This window comes from Epargyreus clarus, unplaced genomic scaffold, assembly GCF_041222505.1.
Source record: "Epargyreus clarus isolate Ecla_fem2 unplaced genomic scaffold, WU_Ecla_fem_2.2 ptg000032l, whole genome shotgun sequence".
NCBI classification, from domain to species: domain Eukaryota; kingdom Metazoa; phylum Arthropoda; class Insecta; order Lepidoptera; family Hesperiidae; genus Epargyreus; species Epargyreus clarus.
The window spans coordinates 1,175,196-1,199,565 of NW_027332237.1; the positions used below are offsets into that span (position 1 = coordinate 1,175,196).

Below are 24,370 nucleotides of genomic sequence, written 5' to 3' on the forward strand. Positions count from 1 at the left end.
CGCGCGCTCGATGGCCGGGAACAGCTCGCGCAGGTCCGGGCTGTGCTCGCGGACGGGAACAGCCCCAGCTACTCCCCGCTACTCCCCGCTACTCACCGCTACTCGCGCAGCGCGGGCAGGCGCGCGGGCGGCGTGCGCCACACGGCGGACGAGGTGCGCTTGAGCCGCGCGCGCTCGATGGCCGGGAACAGCTCGCGCAGGTCCGGGCTGTGCTCGCGGACGGGAACAGCCCCAGCTACTCCCCGCTACTCCCCGCTACTCACCGCTACTCGCGCAGCGCGGGCAGGCGCGCGGGCGGCGTGCGCCACACGGCGGACGAGGTGCGCTTGAGCCGCGCGCGCTCGATGGCCGGGAACAGCTCGCGCAGGTCCGGGCTGTGCTCGCGGACGGGAACAGCCCCAGCTACTCCCCGCTACTCCCCGCTACTCACCGCTACTCGCGCAGCGCGGGCAGGCGCGCGGGCGGCGTGCGCCACACGGCGGACGAGGTGCGCTTGAGCCGCGCGCGCTCGATGGCCGGGAACAGCTCGCGCAGGTCCGGGCTGTGCTCGCGGACGGGAACAGCCCCAGCTACTCCCCGCTACTCCCCGCTACTCACCGCTACTCGCGCAGCGCGGGCAGGCGCGCGGGCGGCGTGCGCCACACGGCGGACGAGGTGCGCTTGAGCCGCGCGCGCTCGATGGCCGGGAACAGCTCGCGCAGGTCCGGGCTGTGCTCGCGGACGGGAACAGCCCCAGCTACTCCCCGCTACTCCCCGCTACTCACCGCTACTCGCGCAGCGCGGGCAGGCGCGCGGGCGGCGTGCGCCACACGGCGGACGAGGTGCGCTTGAGCCGCGCGCGCTCGATGGCCGGGAACAGCTCGCGCAGGTCCGGGCTGTGCTCGCGGACGGGAACAGCCCCAGCTACTCCCCGCTACTCCCCGCTACTCACCGCTACTCGCGCAGCGCGGGCAGGCGCGCGGGCGGCGTGCGCCACACGGCGGACGAGGTGCGCTTGAGCCGCGCGCGCTCGATGGCCGGGAACAGCTCGCGCAGGTCCGGGCTGTGCTCGCGGACGGGAACAGCCCCAGCTACTCCCCGCTACTCCCCGCTACTCACCGCTACTCGCGCAGCGCGGGCAGGCGCGCGGGCGGCGTGCGCCACACGGCGGACGAGGTGCGCTTGAGCCGCGCGCGCTCGATGGCCGGGAACAGCTCGCGCAGGTCCGGGCTGTGCTCGCGGACGGGAACAGCCCCAGCTACTCCCCGCTACTCCCCGCTACTCACCGCTACTCGCGCAGCGCGGGCAGGCGCGCGGGCGGCGTGCGCCACACGGCGGACGAGGTGCGCTTGAGCCGCGCGCGCTCGATGGCCGGGAACAGCTCGCGCAGGTCCGGGCTGTGCTCGCGGACGGGAACAGCCCCAGCTACTCCCCGCTACTCCCCGCTACTCACCGCTACTCGCGCAGCGCGGGCAGGCGCGCGGGCGGCGTGCGCCACACGGCGGACGAGGTGCGCTTGAGCCGCGCGCGCTCGATGGCCGGGAACAGCTCGCGCAGGTCCGGGCTGTGCTCGCGGACGGGAACAGCCCCAGCTACTCCCCGCTACTCCCCGCTACTCACCGCTACTCGCGCAGCGCGGGCAGGCGCGCGGGCGGCGTGCGCCACACGGCGGACGAGGTGCGCTTGAGCCGCGCGCGCTCGATGGCCGGGAACAGCTCGCGCAGGTCCGGGCTGTGCTCGCGGACGGGAACAGCCCCAGCTACTCCCCGCTACTCCCCGCTACTCACCGCTACTCGCGCAGCGCGGGCAGGCGCGCGGGCGGCGTGCGCCACACGGCGGACGAGGTGCGCTTGAGCCGCGCGCGCTCGATGGCCGGGAACAGCTCGCGCAGGTCCGGGCTGTGCTCGCGGACGGGAACAGCCCCAGCTACTCCCCGCTACTCCCCGCTACTCACCGCTACTCGCGCAGCGCGGGCAGGCGCGCGGGCGGCGTGCGCCACACGGCGGACGAGGTGCGCTTGAGCCGCGCGCGCTCGATGGCCGGGAACAGCTCGCGCAGGTCCGGGCTGTGCTCGCGGACGGAGAACAGCTTGTCGATGTGCGCGGTGCTCACGCGAGCTTGCACCATAAGTTGCTTGCGACGCGCCTGGAAGCAGCACACGGTATAATTGTAGCGTCTTACACGAGCGAATGCATTATCAAGCTATCCGAGGCGTTGACACACGAAGTCGTTGCGATGCAGTGCGACACGACAGCATGTTCTACATTTATATGTGCGACATATTGCACATATGTAGGTAGAACAAAGCCACACCAAGCACCACAGTTACTTCGTTAAAAAATATAACTTCAAGTGCGTGCGCACGCATATTCCCACTCCCACACACACACACTAAATCAAACATACACACAAACACACATGCGTGCACGCGCGCATGCATACGCATGAGCTTATAAGTTCGCACGCAAGCACACACGCACATTCACAACAGGCGCACACACACATGTACTAATGCGTGCGCGCATTAACAAACGTACTCAAAATCACTACACCTACACACAAACACGCTTAAATACGATTGCGCGTGTATCCATAGATACGTACTCTTACTCGCGTGTCCACACACAAATACATTTAAACATACACACACATTCTCTTTCTGTCCCACACACATAGACGCAAACGCGCACGAGTGCGCACGCACATACACACGCTGACGTGAAACCTACGCGTGCGCATTGATATGTACGATTACATATACACGTAATCATGCACACATTTGCCTCTATCGGTATACACACGCTCCCACCCACACATAACACTATCATGTGCTCATACATGCACAAGCGCGCGCATTTTTCTATCATACACACACACACGCACCCGTGATAGCTAGCCCCAGAATATTTAAACACGCTCACACATGAATACACAATATTCTGGTTCCGCCATTACACACAAAAACCGTTTGCACGCCTACACACACACACACAAACATATACGCAACGCACTCTTGCGCACGCACATGTCTGTATTAAAATCTGGAAAATCACTATTTTTGTGACTATTCTCTACTTATAAAGACCAATTCCTTGAGCCCAAAAGAGATATATTTGCTGTAAATTATAGATGGATAAGATTCACTGAAAATGAATAAATTTTTAAATTACGAAATAATTTGTTTCTTTTCTCTTTTTTATTAAATCTTAAGATGATTTAGAGAAATACTAAACAAATATTCCGTTTACAAAATATTAAGTAATCTATACAGTACGATATGGAGTTGTAATCGATTTGTAGTAAAAATCGGTTTCTTTGGTAATCGATTTGTGTGGCACATGCTTAGTGCCGTAGCGATGGCATGTATCAAAATGGGCCTATTAAATTGTGACGACTATAATTCACTGTGCGAGAGAGTACCGCACAGAACGAAACCGCTTACACTTCCGTAATTAAGCGCAGCTCATTAAATGAACACTAATTTTGAAACTTCCACCCCTAAGGGGGTAAAATAGGAGTTGAAAATACGTTTGGATGACTACCAATAGCAAGGCAAACACTATGAAAATTTGTATTTGGCTTTCTTGATAAAAATAATGAGACAAAATTCTACTTCGGCCTTTTAATGTAGTCGAGATTAGGCGTTTTTATTAGCTTGGGTTGTATGTATGTGTGTATGTATGTATGTAAGCCATTCACGTTGCTGAGAACCGGCACCGTTGGCGCAATATAGTCCGGGATAAGGTGATCCGTGAAGGGGGTCACGACCCTCAGCATTGAGGACATCGACGCAAGGAGGGAAGGAGGATGTATGTATGTATGTAACGGAATCTTTGAACTCGATCTGTACCCACTTTGAACGGTCCGATTAATTTAAAATTTCGAACAATTATCACGAACCGATGACAATACACGATTTTAATAATTCTATCCCATTCTCCTTATCAGGATCGTCAGGAATCAGGATTAACGATATTCCTTGTGCGATTTTAGCGTGGTTTTTAGTTTTTAAACTATGTATGATTATTTGAAATAATTCTTGTTATTTAACTTCTGCACCTATATGTATACTTTCTTAAAAAAAAAAAAAAACTACATCCGTGGACATACTCTTCAAATCAATACTCTTTATTGTATCCAATAAAAGAAAATACATATAAAAATTAATAACTAAATTAACAAATACTCTCTTCCAGACAACCATTAGGTGAGGAGTTATAGTAGGGATGAATGGGAAAATAGGTAGGGTCCAGAATAACAATTTTAGGACTAAGATAGCATAAACATGTAGGGTTAAATAAAATATACAATAAAATAAGCATCAGTAAAAGAAGGAAACTGAAATAGAATGGATAATTAAAGAATAAAATAGCGAAGGACCAGAGTTAAAGCTGTAAGTAATAGGATTTCACCAGATTTTTAAACGAGTATAAGGATTTAGCGTTCCTAGTCTATATGTCAATCTGATGCACAAACTATATTATTTCAATCAATCAATCGAATCCGTAAAGCCCTTTTCCATCCTCACAAACTTTCGCCTTTGTAATATTAGTAGGATATCATACCTTGGAAGTAGACCAGGCGGGTACAGGCCTATCCACCGGTTCCTCATCCTCATCAGAGTTGAGGTATTGGAACCCATCAGCCATGTACACTGGCTCCATAGGTGGTAGAGGCTGGCCACTAGGTGTTCCTGGTGTCTTTAGGGGCGTGAATACTGGGAACAATACAATGGATTTTAAAATACTGGTAAAGGAGTGATTTTAAAAATAAACTTTAATAAAATTAATATTTATCGAGTCAGGATTAAAACTACCAAAGTGTATGATGGTATATATTTGAATCCACCATTCTATATACCATCACACATATCGGTAGTGGAGTGTTGCAAAGAAGTTTTAATCCTAACTTAATAGCATGGATTTGTTGTAAAGTAATACCTGATACAATTAACTATAGATATATTTTATTGTTTTAATCTTGAAGTTTCTAGTATATAACTGTGATTGTTATAACAATACTACAAATAAAAATAAAACATACTATGAAACAGTATTTGTTGGCGTTTTTAGATTATGTCCATAATGTTCTACTCAATTAGTTTTGATTTCATTTATGTTCCAACCTAACCTAACCAATCCTATAGTGGTTCATACAGAATCTTTCAGGATAGGAGAGGTTAAAGTTTTAACTATGATCTAATAATACACTATTATACAGGGTGAATTTTTCAAATAAGGCCTATTTGAAAAATTCACCCTGTGCCAAGTCCGAAACGTTTGTCATTTATCATTACTTCCCAGATTTCGATCCTTATAAGCAACACTATCAGATAGTGGAATAATAAAGAGGGTGTATTATTTTTTAAAAATGAACTCGTTCGATTCCCGGCTAGGGAATAAGTTATTTAAAAAAAGTAATGACGCAGTTTTAGTTTTTATCAAAATCGGGCTCGTACCTCCTTTCAGCATTTTTCGCTAATCCAATCCTTATAGTATCGGATTTGGCCCTGAAGGCCCGTTTGAAAAATTCACCCTGTATATTTTGAATGTACACAAGCACTTACTTTTATCTCCCTCCATTCTCTGTTTCATCTTCTGTTTCTCTATGTACTCCTTCTGTCTTTTCTCTATTTCTCTCGCCATGATGGCCGCTTCCTTCTTTGTACTGTAAAGGTATAAAAATATTGATTGAATATTTTATCTTCGCTTGTTTCGCTGTTTCATATTTTTTTTTGGTTACTTGAACTCTAGCCTCGTCAGGCCGTTTCATTTGATCGTGTCAACACGAGTCGACGTGAATATAAATAACTTACTAATAAATAATATTTTTTTAGATAAATAAATAAACGCTTTCTACACTCATAGCCCCACACTAGGATTCCCTGTGTCGTGGGTGCCATGGACACACACAAAGACGAAGACACACACCTAGGCCCAGAACAGATATCCAAATTCATCATTTAAATATCCGTTTTAATGTTATTGTTTATTTGCGTTGTTTACCTTATTCTATGGAAATAAAGAATTATGAATTATGTTTTGGCCGGGAATCGAACCCAGTGCGGGGAGAGGGTGCCGGGGTGTGATGGTGGTGTGATAGCGGTGCGGGGGGATGCTGCGGGGGGTGTGACGTTGGTATGTTGGGATCAAGGGCGCTTTGTGGAGTAGCAGACGAGCATGCAGTTTACCTGACGGTAAGTGGCTACTGTCGCCCATGGACATCTGTAAGCAACTCCAAATAGGATTAGACATTCTTACCTGAAGTCACCCACAGATGCGTTCCTGAGGACTAGGCTGGAACGCCTCGGAAAAATATGTCTCCTTTAGCTCAAACCAGAACACAGTAGCGCCTAACACCGCTGTTATTAGGCAGAAATAGGTGTGACGGCGGTGCCGCCGGACACCTTTACATTTCTTCGTTACTCTTCCGTCTCCGCTGCCTTGCGCACTAACTCCTGCTTTGTCTGACAAATGTGCAGTGACTCACGCTTAAATCTCTTCAAGCTGTTTCCTCCTAGCAACATCGTTTTCGCGAGAATCTCGCGAGAACACGAAAAAACCCCTATTCGTATCGACTCCACATTCTAGTTTCTCGTACTTTTCTCGCGAGAATGTGAAGCGGGCGTTATAAGAGTAATTCACGTCTCAGTCTCCTCCTGCTGTTTCCTTCTAGCCGCATCAGCTCGGCGTTGTTCCTCTGCTCTCCGCCGCTCCTCGGTCTCCGCTGCTTTGCACACTAACCCCTGCTTTGTCTGTCAAATGTGAAGTGACTTACGCCTTAGTCTCCTCGGCCTATTTCTTGCTGGCGGCATCAGCGAATGACAGCATCGCGCCTGTTCTTCTGCCTTCCGACACTCCTTCGTCTCCGTCGCTTTGCACACTAACTCCTGCTCTGTTTGACGAATATTAAGTGACTTACGCCTCAGCCTCTCCTAGTTGTTTCCTCCTAGCAACATCGTCGACTAACAACGTCGTGCCTGCTCATCTGCCCTACGTAGCTCCATTGTCTGCACTGCTTTGCACACTGACTCCTGCTTTATCTAATAAGTGAGAAGTGCCTTACGCCTCAGCCTCCTCCGGCTGTTTCCTCCTAGCAACATCGTCGACTAACAACATCGCGCTTGTTCACCAGTCCTACGACGCTCTTCCGTCTCCGCTACTTTGCGTTAGTTCTATAGTCTGATTCATAATTGGGTGTTCAAAATGTCCGACTTAGCTAAGGTTATTTTTAGGACCATTAAAATAGATTTACTTGCTATGGGCGGAGTATCGTTTAATACAGATGTAAAGTTGACAATTTGCGAGAATTACTTTTTAGAGTGAAATCCGAGTGATTGCTAAAAAAAGAGATATAGAAAATCATATTTAACGTTGAAACGAAGTTGTAAACAACAAACAATAAGAATTTACTATTTATTCAGTTATCTATTTTCATTAAAAAATAAGTCCTAAAAACGGCGGTAACTTATTTGCCAAACTATTACTTTCTTATACTAAGTCGTATGTCATAGTCATAACATCGAATAATTAGTTGATTAACCAACAAATTCTTCAATGGTATGACTTATGTCTGTTTCTAAAGAATTATACATAAATCATTTGTTATGTATAATCCTTAAGGATTAGTATGCCAATGTATGGAAAAATACGTATTTTCTTCAAAACTTTCCTTTTCCTTTAATCTGTCACATAACATTACTTCCCAGAATTTGATCCTTATAAGCGACACTATCAGATAGAGGAATAATATAGAGGTGTCATTTTTTTCAAAATGAACTCGTTCGATTCCCGGCTAAGGAAAAAAATATTTTAAAAAACTAATGATGCAGTTTTAGTATTTATCAAAATCGGTCTCGTAACTCCTTTTAGCATTTTTCGCTAATCCTTATAGTTTCGGATTTGGCCCTGAAGGCCCGTTTTAAAAATTCACCCTGTATACATATTTAGATATATGAAGTGCCTTACGCCTCAGCCTCCTCCAGCTGTTTCCTCCTGGCGGCATCAGCTCGGCGTTGCTCCTCAGCGAGTCGTTGTCTCCGCGCCTGTTCCTCCGCTCTCCGCCGCTCCTCCGTCTCCGCGGCCTTGCGAGCTAGCTCTTGCTTTTTCTGGAAACACATCGACATAATATCGCTGATTGTAATGGAAATTGTTTTTTTTAGCAAACTAGAGGAGTGATGTTTCTCGAGCGTATGAATGGCATGCACTATAGCCTAAATGATTTGAAGGATTTTGACATACTTATATCATAAAAAAAATTGATGAATTTGAAGAGATTAAACTCGTCTAAATTTTTATAATATAAATGTAGTTAGCGAGAATACAATTCGCCTGATGGTAAGTGGCTCTTGTCGCTCGTGAACCTCTGTCGTCGATCCTGGATAACATTTAGATTCCTACTTGATCAAACCGACTCAGATAAGTATGTCTCCCTTACACTCTTCACACCAGAACACAACAACACTAAACACTATTATTATTTAGTACTAGCTGACCCGGCAAACTTTGTACCGCCTCAAAATCTATTTATCAAATATATTTCATATAAAATATAGCCTATGTTACTCGTGGATAATGCAGCTTTCGGACGGTGAAAGAATTTTTAAAATCGGTCCTTAGTTTTTGAGCCTATTCATTACAATCAAACAAACAAACAAAGTCTTCCTCTTTATAATATTAGTATAGATAAATAGGTGTGATGATGATACGTCCAAGTGCAAAGATGCACCAACAAAGGGATCAAACCACCTTAATTACGAAGACTCACATCTGTTATGAACCCCAACTACTCCTACTGAGATCAATATACACATATATCAATACATTACTATCCTAAAACTAAATTAAATTTTAACACCTCACATACACGCTCTTCTCTTACTATATACTTCAATGAAACCAAACCACGAACATTCTATAGTCCGATTCATAATTAGGTGTCCAAAATGTAAACAAAGGTGTTGACCTATCAAGAAAAAACGTTTCAAATGGTAGTTTCTTATTTTTGACAATATTAAATTAATACAACAATAATAAAATAATAATCTAAATAAATGAAGATCAATTCACATTTTATAATATTTATATTACCTCAATTTCGTTCCATACCGTAATAATAATAAAAAACAAGGTTTATGGTAGAAAATTAAAATGTGATAATGGTAACACAATCGGAACCCAAAACATTTCTTGTGCCGTCATTTTTAAGTTTCGTAGCTGATGTTATTCATTTCCGTGAATGTAATCGAACTCAAATGTATTATCGTTTTCCTAGCGCGTTAGTTAAATTGTGAATAATTGTAAAGTTTTCGTTTTTTGTTGAGTTTGTTAAAGTTTTTGTTTCTTTTTAATTTTGACGGTGACATTTGTTTGTTTACATTTTGGACACCCAATTATGAATCAGACTATATGTACCACGCAATATACCAATATTGTTAACCTAAAAAAACAGAAATACTAACCCGTTCAACTTCTTTAAGTCGTTCCAGTTTCCCCAGGTCCGCGTGAGCCTGTTTCTCCAATCTCTCCTTCAACGCAGCCTCCATGGCAGCCTTCCTCTCCCTGTCCGCCATTTGCCGCACCGCAGCCGCGGCGGCCATTTTGTCTTCACGTTTCCTGAAAAAATACAATTTTTTTTTTGTAAGAAATTCAAAATCTTCCTGTAAATTAACAGGTAGGTATCTTGGTGGTTAGTTCTTGTGAAGTTCTTCTTTTCTTCTTGTACCTCTTTTACACTTCAAACCAGAATACACAAGAGCTCAATACTGCCACCATAAATGTAGTACTATATTAGTATACTATAGTAGATTGACTCTTTTTTTTAAATAAAAGCATCACACTAAGTACTTCGAAAAAAAAATGTTGAGAAACTTACAGAATCGGTAGAAATGTACCTACATTATAAAAGGAGATTTCAAAATTTGTCATCATGACCATTATTATATAAACAAAAAGAAACGAAAAATTTACCTTCCGCAAAGGGTGTAAAAATCGGATAATAGGAACAAATCTGAGAAGAAAAGAGCCACTTACTTCTTCTGCAACTCCCGTTTCGCCTCCAGCATGGCTTCCTTCTTCTTCCTAGCGTCTTCCTTCTCTCGCTTCTGTTCTTCGGCCGCCTCTCTCGCCTTGTTGATACCACTGAGCTTCGAAGTAGATGACGGTATGAGCGACTTCGGTTGTGCGGTTGTGTTGGCACGGAGTTTGCTTGTGGAGCTTGATGTCTATGAAAAAGAAAATAAATGTATTTATTTTGTATAGATATCCACAAATAATCAGTAACAATTTTTAGGGTCCTGACCTAATGGGTAAAAACGGATTCTTGATTACTCATATACTTTTTTTTATACTTGATTTGATACATATTTTTTTTTACATTTTTTTATAAGAAATATGTACAACAGAAGCCGCTTTAAATGAATACTAAAAATTAAATTTAAAAAAACTTGAAAAAAATGGTAGTCACCCTACAAGAAACTGCTATTTTTCGATGTTATTTGCTTCATCTATTGAACCAACTAGGCAGTTTAAATTTTCACAATACATTTAGTTCAATGCCTGCTATAATAACAAATATAGCCCGCGCCAAACTGTTAGTCCGCTCTGAAGTTGTTGCGAGCAGGTGTAGTCATACAATTTGCTGTGGCAACGCGATTCATTTCTATATTCAGAGATGACTATAACATAAGAAGGTTTTAGCTACTACTTGAACGCTAAAGTTACTCGCTATTCAAGCGATAGCAGTCATAGATTTCTGATTAAGTCATAGGTAGTCAAAATCTAAATTTATTGGTACGTTAATCTTATATATAAAATTCTCGTGTCACAATGTCAGTTACCCTACTCCTTCGAAACGGCTTTACCGATTTTCACCATATTTCATATGCACATTCAGTAGGTCTGAGAATCGGCTACTATTTATTCATCGTACCCCTAAGTGATAAGGGTTGTTCACCCTAAACATTTTTTTATTTATATAGCAACAAAACGTTTGCCGGGTCAGCTAGTTAGTATCTATAAAGTGTTCAAACTAACCTGCGGTGGTTTCCCATTGAAGATCATACTGTTCATTTTGGTCAATGTCTCCGCAGATAGAACTGGTTTTGTTGGCTTGTCCGGTGGTGTCTGAGTTTCTGTTTGTTCGTCCTGCTAATAAATTAAAATTATTTATGAATAAAAGAGAATTATTAAAAAATATATAAAGTATAAAAAACTAAAAACCATGCTAAAATCACACAAGGAAAATTGGTTATCCTAACAATCCTAATGAGGAGAATGGGACAATATTATTTAAATCGTGTATTGTCATCGGTTCTTGATAACTGTTCAAAATTCTGAATCAATTTGACTGTTCAAAGTAGGTAAAAATCGAGATCAAAGATTCCGTTACATACCCAGATACATAATAAAAATGTGTTAAAAAACTTAGGGACTAAAAACTGTTGTGAATTATCAATTTGTCCAATTTTTACTTACCAGTGCCTAGTATGAAAAAATGATCAAATGTTGATCTTTGATAGGCAAAATATGGGATAGACTAATTAATAATAGCCATTAGAAGGTATAGTTCGCGCCAAACTGCTAGTCCGCTCTGAAGTAGTTGCGAGCAGGTGTAGTCATACAATTTGCTATGCGACTCGATTCATTTCTATATTCAGAGAGGACTAGCAGTTTTGGACTATTTACCCTGATCCTTTTAAAACTTCAAAATATTTCTACCATCAAAAATATCTAAATACATATAACTCAAAGGTGACTGACTTACATAGTGATCTATCAACGCACAGCCCCAACCACTGGACTGATCGGGCTGAGATTTGGCATGCAGGTAGATGTTATGACGTAGGCATCCGCTAAGAAAGGATTTTGATCAATTCTACCCCCAAGGGGATAAAATAGGAGTTGAAAATATTACTTCGTAACGCTAGCGAAGCCGCGAGCAAAAGCTCGTCAAAGAATAAAAATAAACATACTTTTTTGGCCATAGCTCTCGTTTTGGTCCTTGTTACTCTTGAGGCCATCTCTTCAAATTGTTGCACCTTTTCTTTCACAGCCGATCTGCAAATGGACACATAAAAATTATAAAACTATGTATTTTGCTCAAAAATTTGGTCAGAAAGTGATAGCACCCTTTGTGGTTCGACTCCGGCGGCACCACCGCCACACCTATTTCTACCTAATAACAGCAGTGTTAGGCGCTGCTGTGTTCCGGTTTGAAGGGTGTGGTAAGGGAGACAGACTTCCGAGGCGTTCCAGCTTAGTCCTCAGAGGTAGCGGCGCATCTGTGGCCGACCTCAGGGAATATCTAATCCTATCTGGGGTTGATTACAGATGTCCATGGGCGGCAGTAGCCACTTACTATCAGGTGGACTGTATGCTCGTCTGCTACTCCTATATTATAAAAAAAATATAACAAAATAATATTAGTCTTATAACTCAACTATTTGATGGGTACTCAATATATTGATAGTAGTAAAATTAGTAATTCGAACATCGAAATAAATAATCTCTCATGGATTAGAAGTTTGTTTACAAACTTTTTTGACAATATTGATGAAGTGGACAGATTTCGATAGGCATATTATGTTCATATTACTAGCCCCACGGAGACTTCTTGCTCTTCTTGTAGTTTGGAGCTAAGGCGCCCTAATATCAGACAGGTTTAGAGTAATATTAAGTTAGTTACAATAAAACCTTCCTCTTTACTAAGAACCTGCCTGCGACATCACTACATTCTATTCTGTGTGTCGTGTTTGTGTGCCTGTTTGCGTGTGTGTGTGTGTGCGTGTCTGCGTGTGTGTATGCGTGCGTGTGTGTGTGTGTGTGTGTGTGTGCGTGCGTTACTGCGTGTGTGTATGCGTGCGTGTGTGTGTGTGCGTGTGTGTGTGTGCGTGCGTTACTGCGTGTGTGTATGCGTGCGTGTGTGTGTGTGCGTGTGTGTGTGTGCGTGCGTTACTGCGTGTGTGTATGCGTGCGTGTGTGTGTGTGCGTGTGTGTGTGTGCGTGCGTTACTGCGTGTGTGTATGCGTGCGTGTGTGTGTGTGCGTGTGTGTGTGTGCGTGCGTTACTGCGTGTGTGTATGCGTGCGTGTGTGTGTGTGCGTGTGTGTGTGTGCGTGCGTTACTGCGTGTGTGTATGCGTGCGTGTGTGTGTGTGCGTGTGTGTGTGTGCGTGCGTTACTGCGTGTGTGTATGCGTGCGTGTGTGTGTGTGCGTGTGTGTGTGTGCGTGCGTTACTGCGTGTGTGTATGCGTGCGTGTGTGTGTGTGCGTGTGTGTGTGTGCGTGCGTTACTGCGTGTGTGTATGCGTGCGTGTGTGTGTGTGCGTGTGTGTGTGTGCGTGCGTTACTGCGTGTGTGTATGCGTGCGTGTGTGTGTGTGCGTGTGTGTGTGTGCGTGCGTTACTGCGTGTGTGTATGCGTGCGTGTGTGTGTGTGTGTGTGCGTGTGTGTGTGCGTGCGTGTGTCAGTTCATAGTCTCAACGGAGTAGGATCCTAGCATTGAATTATGTGTGTAGATACTGCCATTTTGATAATTGTGTATGAGAATTATGTGAGTACCATTATGTTAATCACTGTGCATGAAATGAAATGAAATATATTTATTTGTATAGGCCAATGGTGGCACTTAGAAATTGTCAGTTACAATATTTTTCTTGAACTACTATACTTACGTGGGTTGATTGGGAGGGGGCGGTCTGGGCGGAGTGCAGTCTTGAGTGTCGCTGTCGTCCGTTATCAGTGAGTTATCGTCCGTTAATCGCTCGCCTGCCTTTGGATCTGAAAATAATTCATGTATTTTAAATTTTTAAGACTAATGGAATGAATCAGCAGATTTAAAAGTAAATATGCGTACTGGTAACAACGTAGTTAAGTAGTGGTCAACGCAATTGTTAGAAGTTGCTCAGCAACTTAGAAGCTTCAATACAAGACATAGACAGTAGTTTAGATTTTCGAATAAAATCAACAAGTATCTTTTGTCCATCTCTCAAACGACAAGTAAGTCTATCAACAATAGTAATCTATCAATTGATGAAGCGACAAAAAATTCCGTTATTAATATTTAATCTATGAAATTATTTCTACCAAATTTTAAAACTTGTCAATTCAAAACGTCGATCTATCTTTGACAGGCCAATCAACAGATAGATCGATTATTAATAAAAGGCGTACAGCTACCACTTACGCGATAGTAGCCAATTGGTGGTTAGCTTAGCTCAGTTCAAAAAGTTATCTTACCTTTTTCAATAACAACAGTCGCGTCCATTATAGCTTTAGGTTTCTCCAGCACCATGGTTTCTCTACTGCAAGTCTCCAGTACTACAGTTTCGTTCATATTACGCTGGAAATACGTTATCATGAATACATATTATAGCATAATACTTTAATATTCAACACAAATATTTAAATTGATGTGAATAAGAATTAATTAGTAATTTAACGAATCGCATGGTGGAGCGGTAATTGTACATGTAGTGAGTTCCGGGTTCGATCCTGGGCAGGCAAATGTCGGAAAGATGAATTTAGATTTCTGTACTAATTCTGAGCGTTTATGTATTTGATTTTGTATGTGTCTATGGCGACCACATATTAGAGATTAATTATCACATTCGTAAACTGTAGAGGAAATGTTGAGAAGTTTTCTTTAAAGAACTCTGGTACATATGACATCTGGTTCTTTGACATGAGGACTAAGCTGGAACCCTTTGGATGTGTTTTTATAATATAGGAGTAGCAGACGAGCATGGAGTCCACCTGATGGTAAGTGGCTACTGCCGCCCATGGACATTTGTAATCAACCACAGATAGGATTAGATATTCTTACCTGAGGTCGGCCACAGATGCGCCGCTACTCCTGAAGTCTAAGCTGCACCGCCTTGACAAAGTACGTATCCCTTACCATACCCTTCAAACCAGAACACAGCAGCGCTTAACACTGCTGTTATAACAGAAATAGGTGTGACGATGATGCCAATGGAGTCGAACCACAAAGGATTCTACCACCTTTGATAAAAAATTAAGTAATACTCACCACATTCTTAGGCGTAACCGGCGCATGGTTATAGACACCATTCGGCAATACGACCGTCTTGTCCATATCCCCATTAACCACATTAGAATCCTTCGGTATAACCCTCGTTTCCTCTAAGGCCATGTTCTTAACCGGCGACGCGAAACTCTCTTGGATCGAAATGACTTTCGTTGTGTCATTGATAAGGTTTATTTTTGACTGGGTTCCGTCGATATCATCATGTTTTGGTTTTTGTTTCTTGGTTACTTTCGGTTGTATTATGGGTGAAGGTGGTAGGTTCATTTCTGGTTGGGATATCCTCTCCTCTTTGGGTGATAGCAACTCTGATTCGGCCGGTTTTGGTTGCTCGATTGGTTTTTGTGGTTCTTCTTTTTCACTGTAAATAGTATTAATATTAAATTATATTTGATGGAAGTAAGAGGAAAAATAAAAAAAGTATAATAATTTTGTAAAATGTAAGTTTTAAGTAATAAAATTATTACGTAATAAAATCTAAGAACTAGTTAGTATACATACCTAAGTTTTTTATTAGATATTATTTAAATTTAGGAATAATAAATAAGAAACAATAAATCTAGACTGTTTAAATAAAAATTTAGAAAATTCTAACGACACCTCATATTTTAAAATCAGCAGCAGTCAATCATTATGATAATAATATGAGTAAAAGTATAATCAATACTTACGCAGCTTTTTGGCCTCTTCTTGTCCTTTTTGGTCTGGGTTTCTCTGCTGGGGAACCTGTAAAGTAACAGTTTATAATTATAATAAGGTAATAATGTGGTACATAGATTAGTAAAGATACTTCGCCGCCTTGAAATTGTATGAAGCCACAAATGGCTTATTATCGTAAGTTCTTTTTTTGAATTCTTGACAAATAAAAACATTTTTAGAGAAAATTTACGAATAAATAACTAACACTGCGTAATTTACATGAATTTACATAATAAATAAATAATTATTTCAAATATTTTAGGTATATTTTAGCACGGAGACGTGGCAAAACTTTTTTACGCAAGTATTTCAATTCTCAAAACTGGGTACATTCTCTAGTTAGGAGTGAGTAATCTTTACTAATCTATGATGTGGTATTATAATGTTCAGAGTGCAAAGGAAAGACGCATAAAGTAGTAGGCGCATAAACATTTACTTATAGTGTAACTATAACATCTAAAAAAAAAAGAAAATGACAATAATTATCGAAAAAAAATGTAAGCCGTCACGGGACGCCTGGCAGATGTGAAACATCGACATTATTTTGTAAAAGTAATATGCAGAAAAGAACATATTGTGATAGGAACTAAATATAGGATGTCATAATGATAAAATAAAATATTACGATGTTTTTCCAGATAACGATGACTATTTATTGAATTCGATTGCGCATGGCGACGCGTCGCCACACCGTACACACTACTGCATATAGACTGTATATATATACCATCGTATAGCGTGTCGCCACGGCATGCGTCGCCACGTCAGAAATCGGTTTTACGTGCGGCTATAGATGTTTCACATCAAAAAGATAAACCCGCTGAGTTTCTTACCGGATCTTCTCAGGTGCAGTCGTGTTCCGATCCGGTAGTGGCATAAGAAAACAATATTGTAACTGACAGTTAGAAAGTTTTTTTTTGTTATAATATAGGAGTAGCAGACGAGCATGCAGTCCACCTGATGGTAAGTGTCTACTGCCGCCCATGGACATCTGTAATCAACCCCAGATAGGATTAGATATTCCTACCTGAGGTCGGCCACAGGTGCGCTGCTAACCTTGAGGACTAAGCTGGAACGCCTCGGAAAAGTATGTCTCCCTTACCAAACCCTTCAAACCGGAACACAGCAGCGCCTAACACTGCTGTCATTAAGTAGAAATAGGTGTGGCGGTGGTGCCGCCGGAGTCGAACCACAAAGGTTCTACCACCTTCAAAAAGTGCCTCTATGCAGGTCTATACAACATAAATAATATATTTCGTTTCATAAATTCATAATTTCTTTTCATTATTTCACAGATCAAGATCACTAATCAAAGATTGATTAAGGAAAACAGTTAAAATGATATATGTTATTACCAATTCCATTTTCTTGTGGTGCCTGACTTTCTTTCTCAGTATTTGAAGAATCAGTATCGGCTTTCTGTAAAGAATATGAATACATTTTATATTTAATTTTCTCATTAACATTATGCAGTGGTTATTTTATTATTACAAGTAGAATGAATGCATGTTTGTTAATTTAATTTCATATAGATGATAACTTTTTCATGATAAAATATGTCATAAAAAAAATAACATTACATTATTTTGTGATCCAAAATATTATATATTCATATACATACATAGATTTATTTTATTTTTATTTAAAAGGTAGAATCAGTATAGTTTATGTGAGAACAATCACATCCACGTTTATTTTTATCCTGAAACAGTACTAATGTTTCGGTGGAAGGTTTTGGTTGCCTTATCTTGTTCCTCAGAAGTATCAACGCATCCGTGTGTCTCAGGTTGAACTTGTTCTATATAGAGTTGGTTACAGATGTTCATGAGCAACCGTTAACACTTACCATCAGGTGGACTGCATGTTCATTAGCTACATCAATGTAATACTAGACATTATTATAAACACAAAAATAGTGCTGCTTAAAAAAATAGCATATGAATACTCCCATAATGTAGACGAACTAATGACAACTTAGATGTTAAAGTCGGTTAAATCAAGAGTGAGACAGGCATACATACATACATATGTACATACATACATACGCTCGCAATACATTACTATCCACAGTTGGGTAAATAAACAAAACATACCTTCTTAGCCCTAGTGCGTTTAGGTCTTGCAGTCTCCTCTACTGGCTGCTCAGGGGCTGCAGGCTCCGCTGTACGAGTGGCGCGACTGGCGCGGGTGCTTCGCCCCCCCGCTACATGAAAACAGATAATAAATAGTGTCATGTCTTGATAAATTGAAGGTAGAACCCTTTGTGGTTCGACTCTGGCGGCATTACCGCCACACCTATTTCTGTGTTAATAGCAACAGTGTTAACCGCTCTCATTTTCTGGTTTGAAGGGTGTAAGCGAAACATACATTTCCGAGGCGTTCTAGCTAGAACTAGACATTTAGACTAAGCTTAGTCTTCAGGGGTAGCGGCGCATCTGTGGCCGACCTCAGGTAGGAATATCTAATCCTATCTGGGTTGATTACAGATATCCATGGGCGGCAGTAGACACTTACCATCAGGTGGACTGCATGCTCGTCTGCTACTCCTATATTATAAACAAAAGATACTCCCACAAGGGTTGGTATTCAAGGAAGCATTGTATTTGTGATTCGTGCGCTTACAACACGACCGTCTTTCGCCGCTGCCTGAGTACGACTGAGTCAAGTCGATCGGTGGGTTTTAATGTCACATTTTTTATACAAATAGTGGGTAGTACACGACAAATATTAATGAAATTATTTAAGAGAATGGCATCAAAATTGCAAAAAATATATACAAGACAAAGTCAACTGGATATTTATATTAATTTGTTAATTAATATTTATACCAATTCTTAAGATACAGACGTATAAGTATATGTTCATCCATCCATCTTAAGATTTGGTAGAAATATTTGAACAATTAATATTCGAAATAAATTTAATTGTGATCTGTCAAACACTTTATTAATCCTTACTAATGTCATTTATAGTTCACATTTCTGTGGTGTCATGTGAACTATCCTATAACCCAAATACATAAATCATATAAAAGATCTTAAACTTATGTTCTGAAAGGTTGTCTCAAAACATTATATTAATGCAGTTATATAATTGAGAGGCCTGCATATCTAGTAGTAGAATATACAAAGAGTTGACTACTGAATTCCTTACCAGGTGGCGCCGGCATTGTATCAGTTTGTTTCCTAGTCCTGGTGGTGCGTCGTCTGCTACTATTGCCATCTTCTTCGGATGACTCCTCAGATTTATCTTTCTGTACTTGTTTGCGAGGCTCTGTATTGAAGATTCAAGTTACGTATGAGTGAAACAGCAGTGTTAACAACTGATCTTGATTTGAAGGTAAGAAGAGACATATAGATGGGGCATTCCAACATAGTCCTCAAGGGTAGCAAAGAATCTGTGTAAGGCAAGTTATGTATGAGTCAGCAATGTTAACAACTAATCTTGATTTGAAGGTAAGAAGATACATATAGATGAGGCATTCCAACAAAGTCCTCAAGGGTAGCAAAGAATCTGTGTAAGGCAAGTTATGTATGAGTCAGCAATGTTAACAACTAATCTTGATTTGAAGGTAAGAAGATACATATAGATGAGGCATTCCAACAAAGTCCTCAAGGGTAGCAAAGAATCTGTGTAAGGCAAGTTATGTATGAGTCAGCAATGTTAACAACTAATCTTGATTTGAAGGTAAGAAGATACATATAGATGAGGCATTCCAACAAAGTCCTCAAGGGTAGCAAAGAATCTGTGTAAGGCAAGTTATGTATATGTCAGCAATGTTAACAACTAATCTTGATTTGAAGGTAAGGAGATACATCGCGTGCTTAAAGGTAAAAGGGCCTATAGCTAAGGGTTAATAGGGATTTATGCTGAAAGGGCACATAAAAAAATTTTTTTTTGCCATTCGGTTTGAAATTATCTGAAACGTAAAAAATGTTTAGTTCGGTTTGAAATTATCTGAAACGTAAAAAAATTTTACGTTTCAGATAATTTCAAACCGAATGGCAAAAAAAATTTTTTTTATGTGCCCTTTCAGCATAAATCCCTATTAACCTTTAGCTATAGGCCCTTTTACCTTTAAGCACGCGACATATAGATGAGGCATTCCAACAAAGTCCTCAAGGGTAGCATCACATCTATGCCCAACCTCAGGTAGCTCAAACCTTGTCTGCGGTTGATTACAGAAGCCACTTAAAACCAGGAGGTTCAATTTCAATTTCAATTTCTTTATTTGCATAAGGATAAGGTACATAAAATGATCTTAATGTATAAATTACATCGTCTCTTATTCTACCTTTATAAGGTGTGCAAATTATCATTATATTCTTACAAAATAACATCATTATTACAATTAATTTATTAAAATATATTATTGTTCAAATAGCTAAAAAATATATATTAAAAATTTGTATGTCAATTTTACTTATTTCTAAATATTCATTTGTGGTATAAAAACATTTATTTACTAGCCACTTTGTCAATTTTGTCTTAAAAGTATTATAAGTCAAAAGTTTTAGGGTTTCGGGTAATTTATTATAACATTTAATGGCCATGCAGTGTACATTGTTTTGATACAGTTTTAGTGCACAGTAAGGTAAAAGCAATTTATTTGGATATTGTACTGTCCTAGAGGAATGGTCCGAGTTTTTAGTAAAATATTCCAGATATCTGTGGACCAGTAAGCAAATTTCCCTAATATATAAAGAAGGAGGTTACGTAATCTAGTATAACAAAGTTTAACTCTAACAGCACTACCACATCTATTTGTATATCAGTGTTAAGCTGGTTTAAAGGGTGTGGTAAGGAAGACATACTTTTCTAGGGATTTTCAAATTAGCCCTTAGAAGTAGCAACACATTTGGGTTATACTGAGTTTCACCAAATTTTATATGCATATTCAGTAGGTCTGAGAATCGGCTACTATTTATTTTTCATACCCCTAAGTGATAACGGTTGTTCACCCTAACATTTTTTATTTATATGGCAACACAATGTTTGTCCGGTCGGCTAGTAATAAGTATAAACGATACATACTGAGCACAGGCGCGGCGGGCGGCGGCATTGCAACCTCGTCCTCATTCACTTCTCGTTTCATCTCAATGTTGACCGGCAACTCCATTACCTGCTCCATTTGCTCCGGTGGTAGCGATATCTTTTCCTGTTTCACTGTAAACAAAGATTTTCTCTTTTATTGTTATCTTTTACTGGTCGTTTATAACATTCCAAACATAAAAATAGATACTAAAGTGGGTGTTTCTTACATCAGAATATAATGCTCGCAATGCATTTCAAATTGTTTCATTAGTTGAAAATCATTAAAGAATATTAATTATTGCCATAGCTGCTGTGTTTAAATAAGAGTGACATTTTTTAAAACATTCTGCATCATAACAGTTTACCCATATCAAGCATGCAATTTTCTAAAGTATAATCATATGACATATAATCTATTTGAAACTAAGTTTTAACTGCAGTTACGTTCGCGGTCAGAGGTTTTTAGGTTATTTTTTAATGGGATAAAGGAAATATATTTTCTTTTCTGAATCCCTGACAAAATTTCATGACAATCAGTTAATATGAAAAGACAAATGTAAAGGGTATTCGTTACCTTGTATAAGTGGCACGGGCTCTGTATTCTCCTTATCGTCGTCCTTACGACGTCGTGACCGAGACTTATCTGAAGGCTCCTCACGACGGAGCTTCTGATTTAGATTTACGTTCACCTGAAAATGTTAGTTGCATTAAACATTGCTTTTGAGCAGTGGTGTTTGTGGCATGAATTTTGATTTCAAAATCTCGACTTAATAAATTACCAGTCTGCTTAAAATTAATTGATTGAAGAGGCAAATAAATAGTACAATAATAAAATTGATATTACTAGAAAATTTCTATAACCAAGAAAATAAATAACCCGACCTAAGAACACGACATATATCACTCCCATAATATTGACTAATCCAAAGACACCTTATATGTAAAAAAAAATAGAAATTTAATATTCTTATGTCCATTATTATTGTAGCCCATGCCAAACTGCTATTCCTCTCTAAGTTGTTGCGCGCAGGTGTATCTAGAGTCAATGAGGTCGAACACAACTACAAGCATATAGTCCGTAGCAATTTAAGGGCACACTATCGCAGCTATGTACCAGCGGGCGAGATCAGGGAGCAGAGGGTACCGGGGGGTACCACGCGGTCTTCGTCCCGCTAATATCTAAAATTTGCTATTGCAACACAACTTGTTTGTATACTCAGAGCAGACTAGCAGTTTGGTATGGATTATACATTCCTATCAGCAGCACATTACACCTTACTTGTCCCTATGATTTTACAATTTATTTGTGTTTAAATCTACCTGTTTGCTAATAATGCTCTGTGCTTTAACCGATGCATTTCTCTTCTGCCGTTTATCCTGTTCTGGGCTGGACATGCCGTCCACCTCATTCTTATTGCGCTTCTTAGACCCTCGCCTTTCTCCATTGCTGTCCAGGGAGCTCCGAGCATCATCGGTGCTCTTGGCTGCCTCCTCACTAGACTCCGTTGGGGTTTTTCTTGATTCATCTATGGATAAATATGACTAAAGTAGGAAGATGTGGAATATGAGTAACATAATATTATATGCCAGATGTGGCATGAAATTCCATCTGAGGCATTCCTGAAGAGCTATGACATGGGGCTCTTTAAGAAAGGTGAAAGAGCTCTTATTTCAAAGCCGTCAATGGATCGGTGAATCCTTTGGAGTTGAAAATATTAAATGTAGACAGTAACAGCTTTTCATAAGGTAGCCCGCCTACTTTATAGGTAATTTGATCATACAAAATAAGAATATCCACATACAGGCTAATAAGTTCAGACATATTATAACTTTAAACTTTAAATAAAAATATCTTGTATTTATTAAGTGCTTTTATTTTCAAGTAAATTAGAGAAATGAATGTGATATCTATCCACTAGCAATCATATCAGAGTGAGCAGAGCTTTAGGCCATAGTATACTGCACAGACCGAGTGCAATTCGCGGTGTAAGAGCCAGAACGTATCTACAAAAAAATCAAAAATCGTTTTTTTCCACAAATCTGTTCATAATGTAGTCCTTTAACGTAATTGCAAAACAACGTAACATTACATTAAACCTGTGAGGTTCCAAAAAAACTAAATAACATTAGAAACACTTTTGATTGAAACAGAATAACATATTATGAGTAACATTAAATTAGTTTTAATTATCATGTTATCTGTTAGACCTTTAAGAACTTTTTGCAAAAAATATGTTTTTAATCCTAGAATATTGTTTGTTCACAATATTATAATTATGAAGCATTTCAACTTAGCTCTTACGTTGCGACTTTCACACTATTTTTGTTCTCCTGTAAAAAAGGACAAAATGTAGAAACGTTCATCTGACGTAGGTAATTAATAACAAACTGTTGTAAGTTGACTAGATATTTCAATGTTACTTGTATTTAATGCTATCTATTTGCTCGTAATGTATTTTTGTGTTATTCTGGTCGTACAGTAACTTATATGACTAATAATTAGATTGTACATAAATGGTTTCTGGTGAAAGTTATAAACTGAATTTACTAGTAGATTAAAACATTGTGAGATAACTGTGTTCTGTACAAATGTTCTAAAGGGTGTGTGAAGCCAGCGCAGTGGACTAAGGCCTATAAAACCCTCTATTTCTGTTGCCCAGCAGTGGGATAGTAATGGTTTTACAATTATTGTTTTCTCTGGTGATAATAAAATAAATAATCGTCTTCATAACATACCTTCGTCCTCATTAATGCTTTGGAGGGTTGTCATAAGGTTTTTATCTTTTGGTGGTTTCTCCCGCGCTCGAATTCTTCCATTTTGAAACTCCTCTTCAAACTTATCAAAAAATTGAAACGCGACCTGGAAATCACAAGCATTTACACTTTTAACACTAATACATATTTAACACACATTTTTGTTAGAAAATATAGCACAAAATTCAAATAGTTTCGAACTCCACACTTTAATTTTGATTAGTAATTACACGCACGAATCATGAAATCACATTTTACCTTTAACTCATCATTGAAATCCTTGATGTAATCTTTCGATATTTCTTTTATTTTAGGCAATAACTCATTAAAAATTGACATAATTAAAGAAAAGCTTCACTTTTACAATAGTATAAAATTTCATTGACAATACTACAACGACAACACTACACAATCGAAAACCGTTTGAAATTGAAATAACGCGCTGCCAACATTAAGAACATAACTGACAATAAGATGCGTTCAAAAGTCAAATGCGTTCAAACAAAGAAATCTTTATTAATTTAGTAAAATTATTTTAATTTTCAAATGTCTATTTTTTATTATAACTATATTTTATTTTATTAATTTTGTTAATTCGTTACTGTTAAAAACTCAGAACAATTTTAAAAATACATGTTGTTACAGAATTGTAAATAGCGCCATCTACTGTACATTCCAGAAGTAACGTTTACATAACAATGGCAGAAGTTCACACTAGATGGAGTAATCGTATCCACAATGTACATTTCCTTACTCCAAGTATCCATAGCTAAATAGCTTTATTTTCATCATATGTATTAAAACCTAGGACAAGTGCAAGAAGAACGAGTTAAGAAGTCGTATATTTATGAACTCTCATAA

At 40.1% G+C, this 24,370-nt stretch overlaps 1 protein-coding gene across 2 annotated transcripts; it reads right to left on the reverse strand.

Moving 5' to 3' along the window:
• Nucleotides 1-23,928, reverse strand: Incenp (Inner centromere protein). 2 transcript variants are annotated; one of them, XM_073090151.1, is made up of 20 exons: nucleotides 23,768-23,928; nucleotides 23,492-23,615; nucleotides 22,076-22,281; nucleotides 21,330-21,444; nucleotides 20,756-20,887; nucleotides 18,875-18,994; nucleotides 17,815-17,924; nucleotides 17,077-17,140; nucleotides 15,694-15,748; nucleotides 15,008-15,383; nucleotides 14,215-14,317; nucleotides 13,650-13,755; nucleotides 11,951-12,035; nucleotides 11,013-11,123; nucleotides 10,011-10,201; nucleotides 9,440-9,593; nucleotides 7,947-8,086; nucleotides 5,546-5,646; nucleotides 4,545-4,696; nucleotides 1-2,124 (listed from the first exon to the last, which is right to left on the reverse strand). In XM_073090151.1, exons 1-20 carry the CDS (start codon nucleotides 23,846-23,848, stop codon nucleotides 1,936-1,938), a joined length of 2,715 nt encoding a protein of 904 aa, XP_072946252.1. In that variant the 5' UTR covers nucleotides 23,849-23,928; the 3' UTR covers nucleotides 1-1,935. The 2 variants fall into 2 exon arrangements, with proteins under 2 accessions (XP_072946252.1, XP_072946251.1); XM_073090150.1 differs by having other exon boundaries at nucleotides 3-2,124; nucleotides 11,013-11,126.
• Nucleotides 23,929-24,370: the final 442 nt, after the last annotated feature.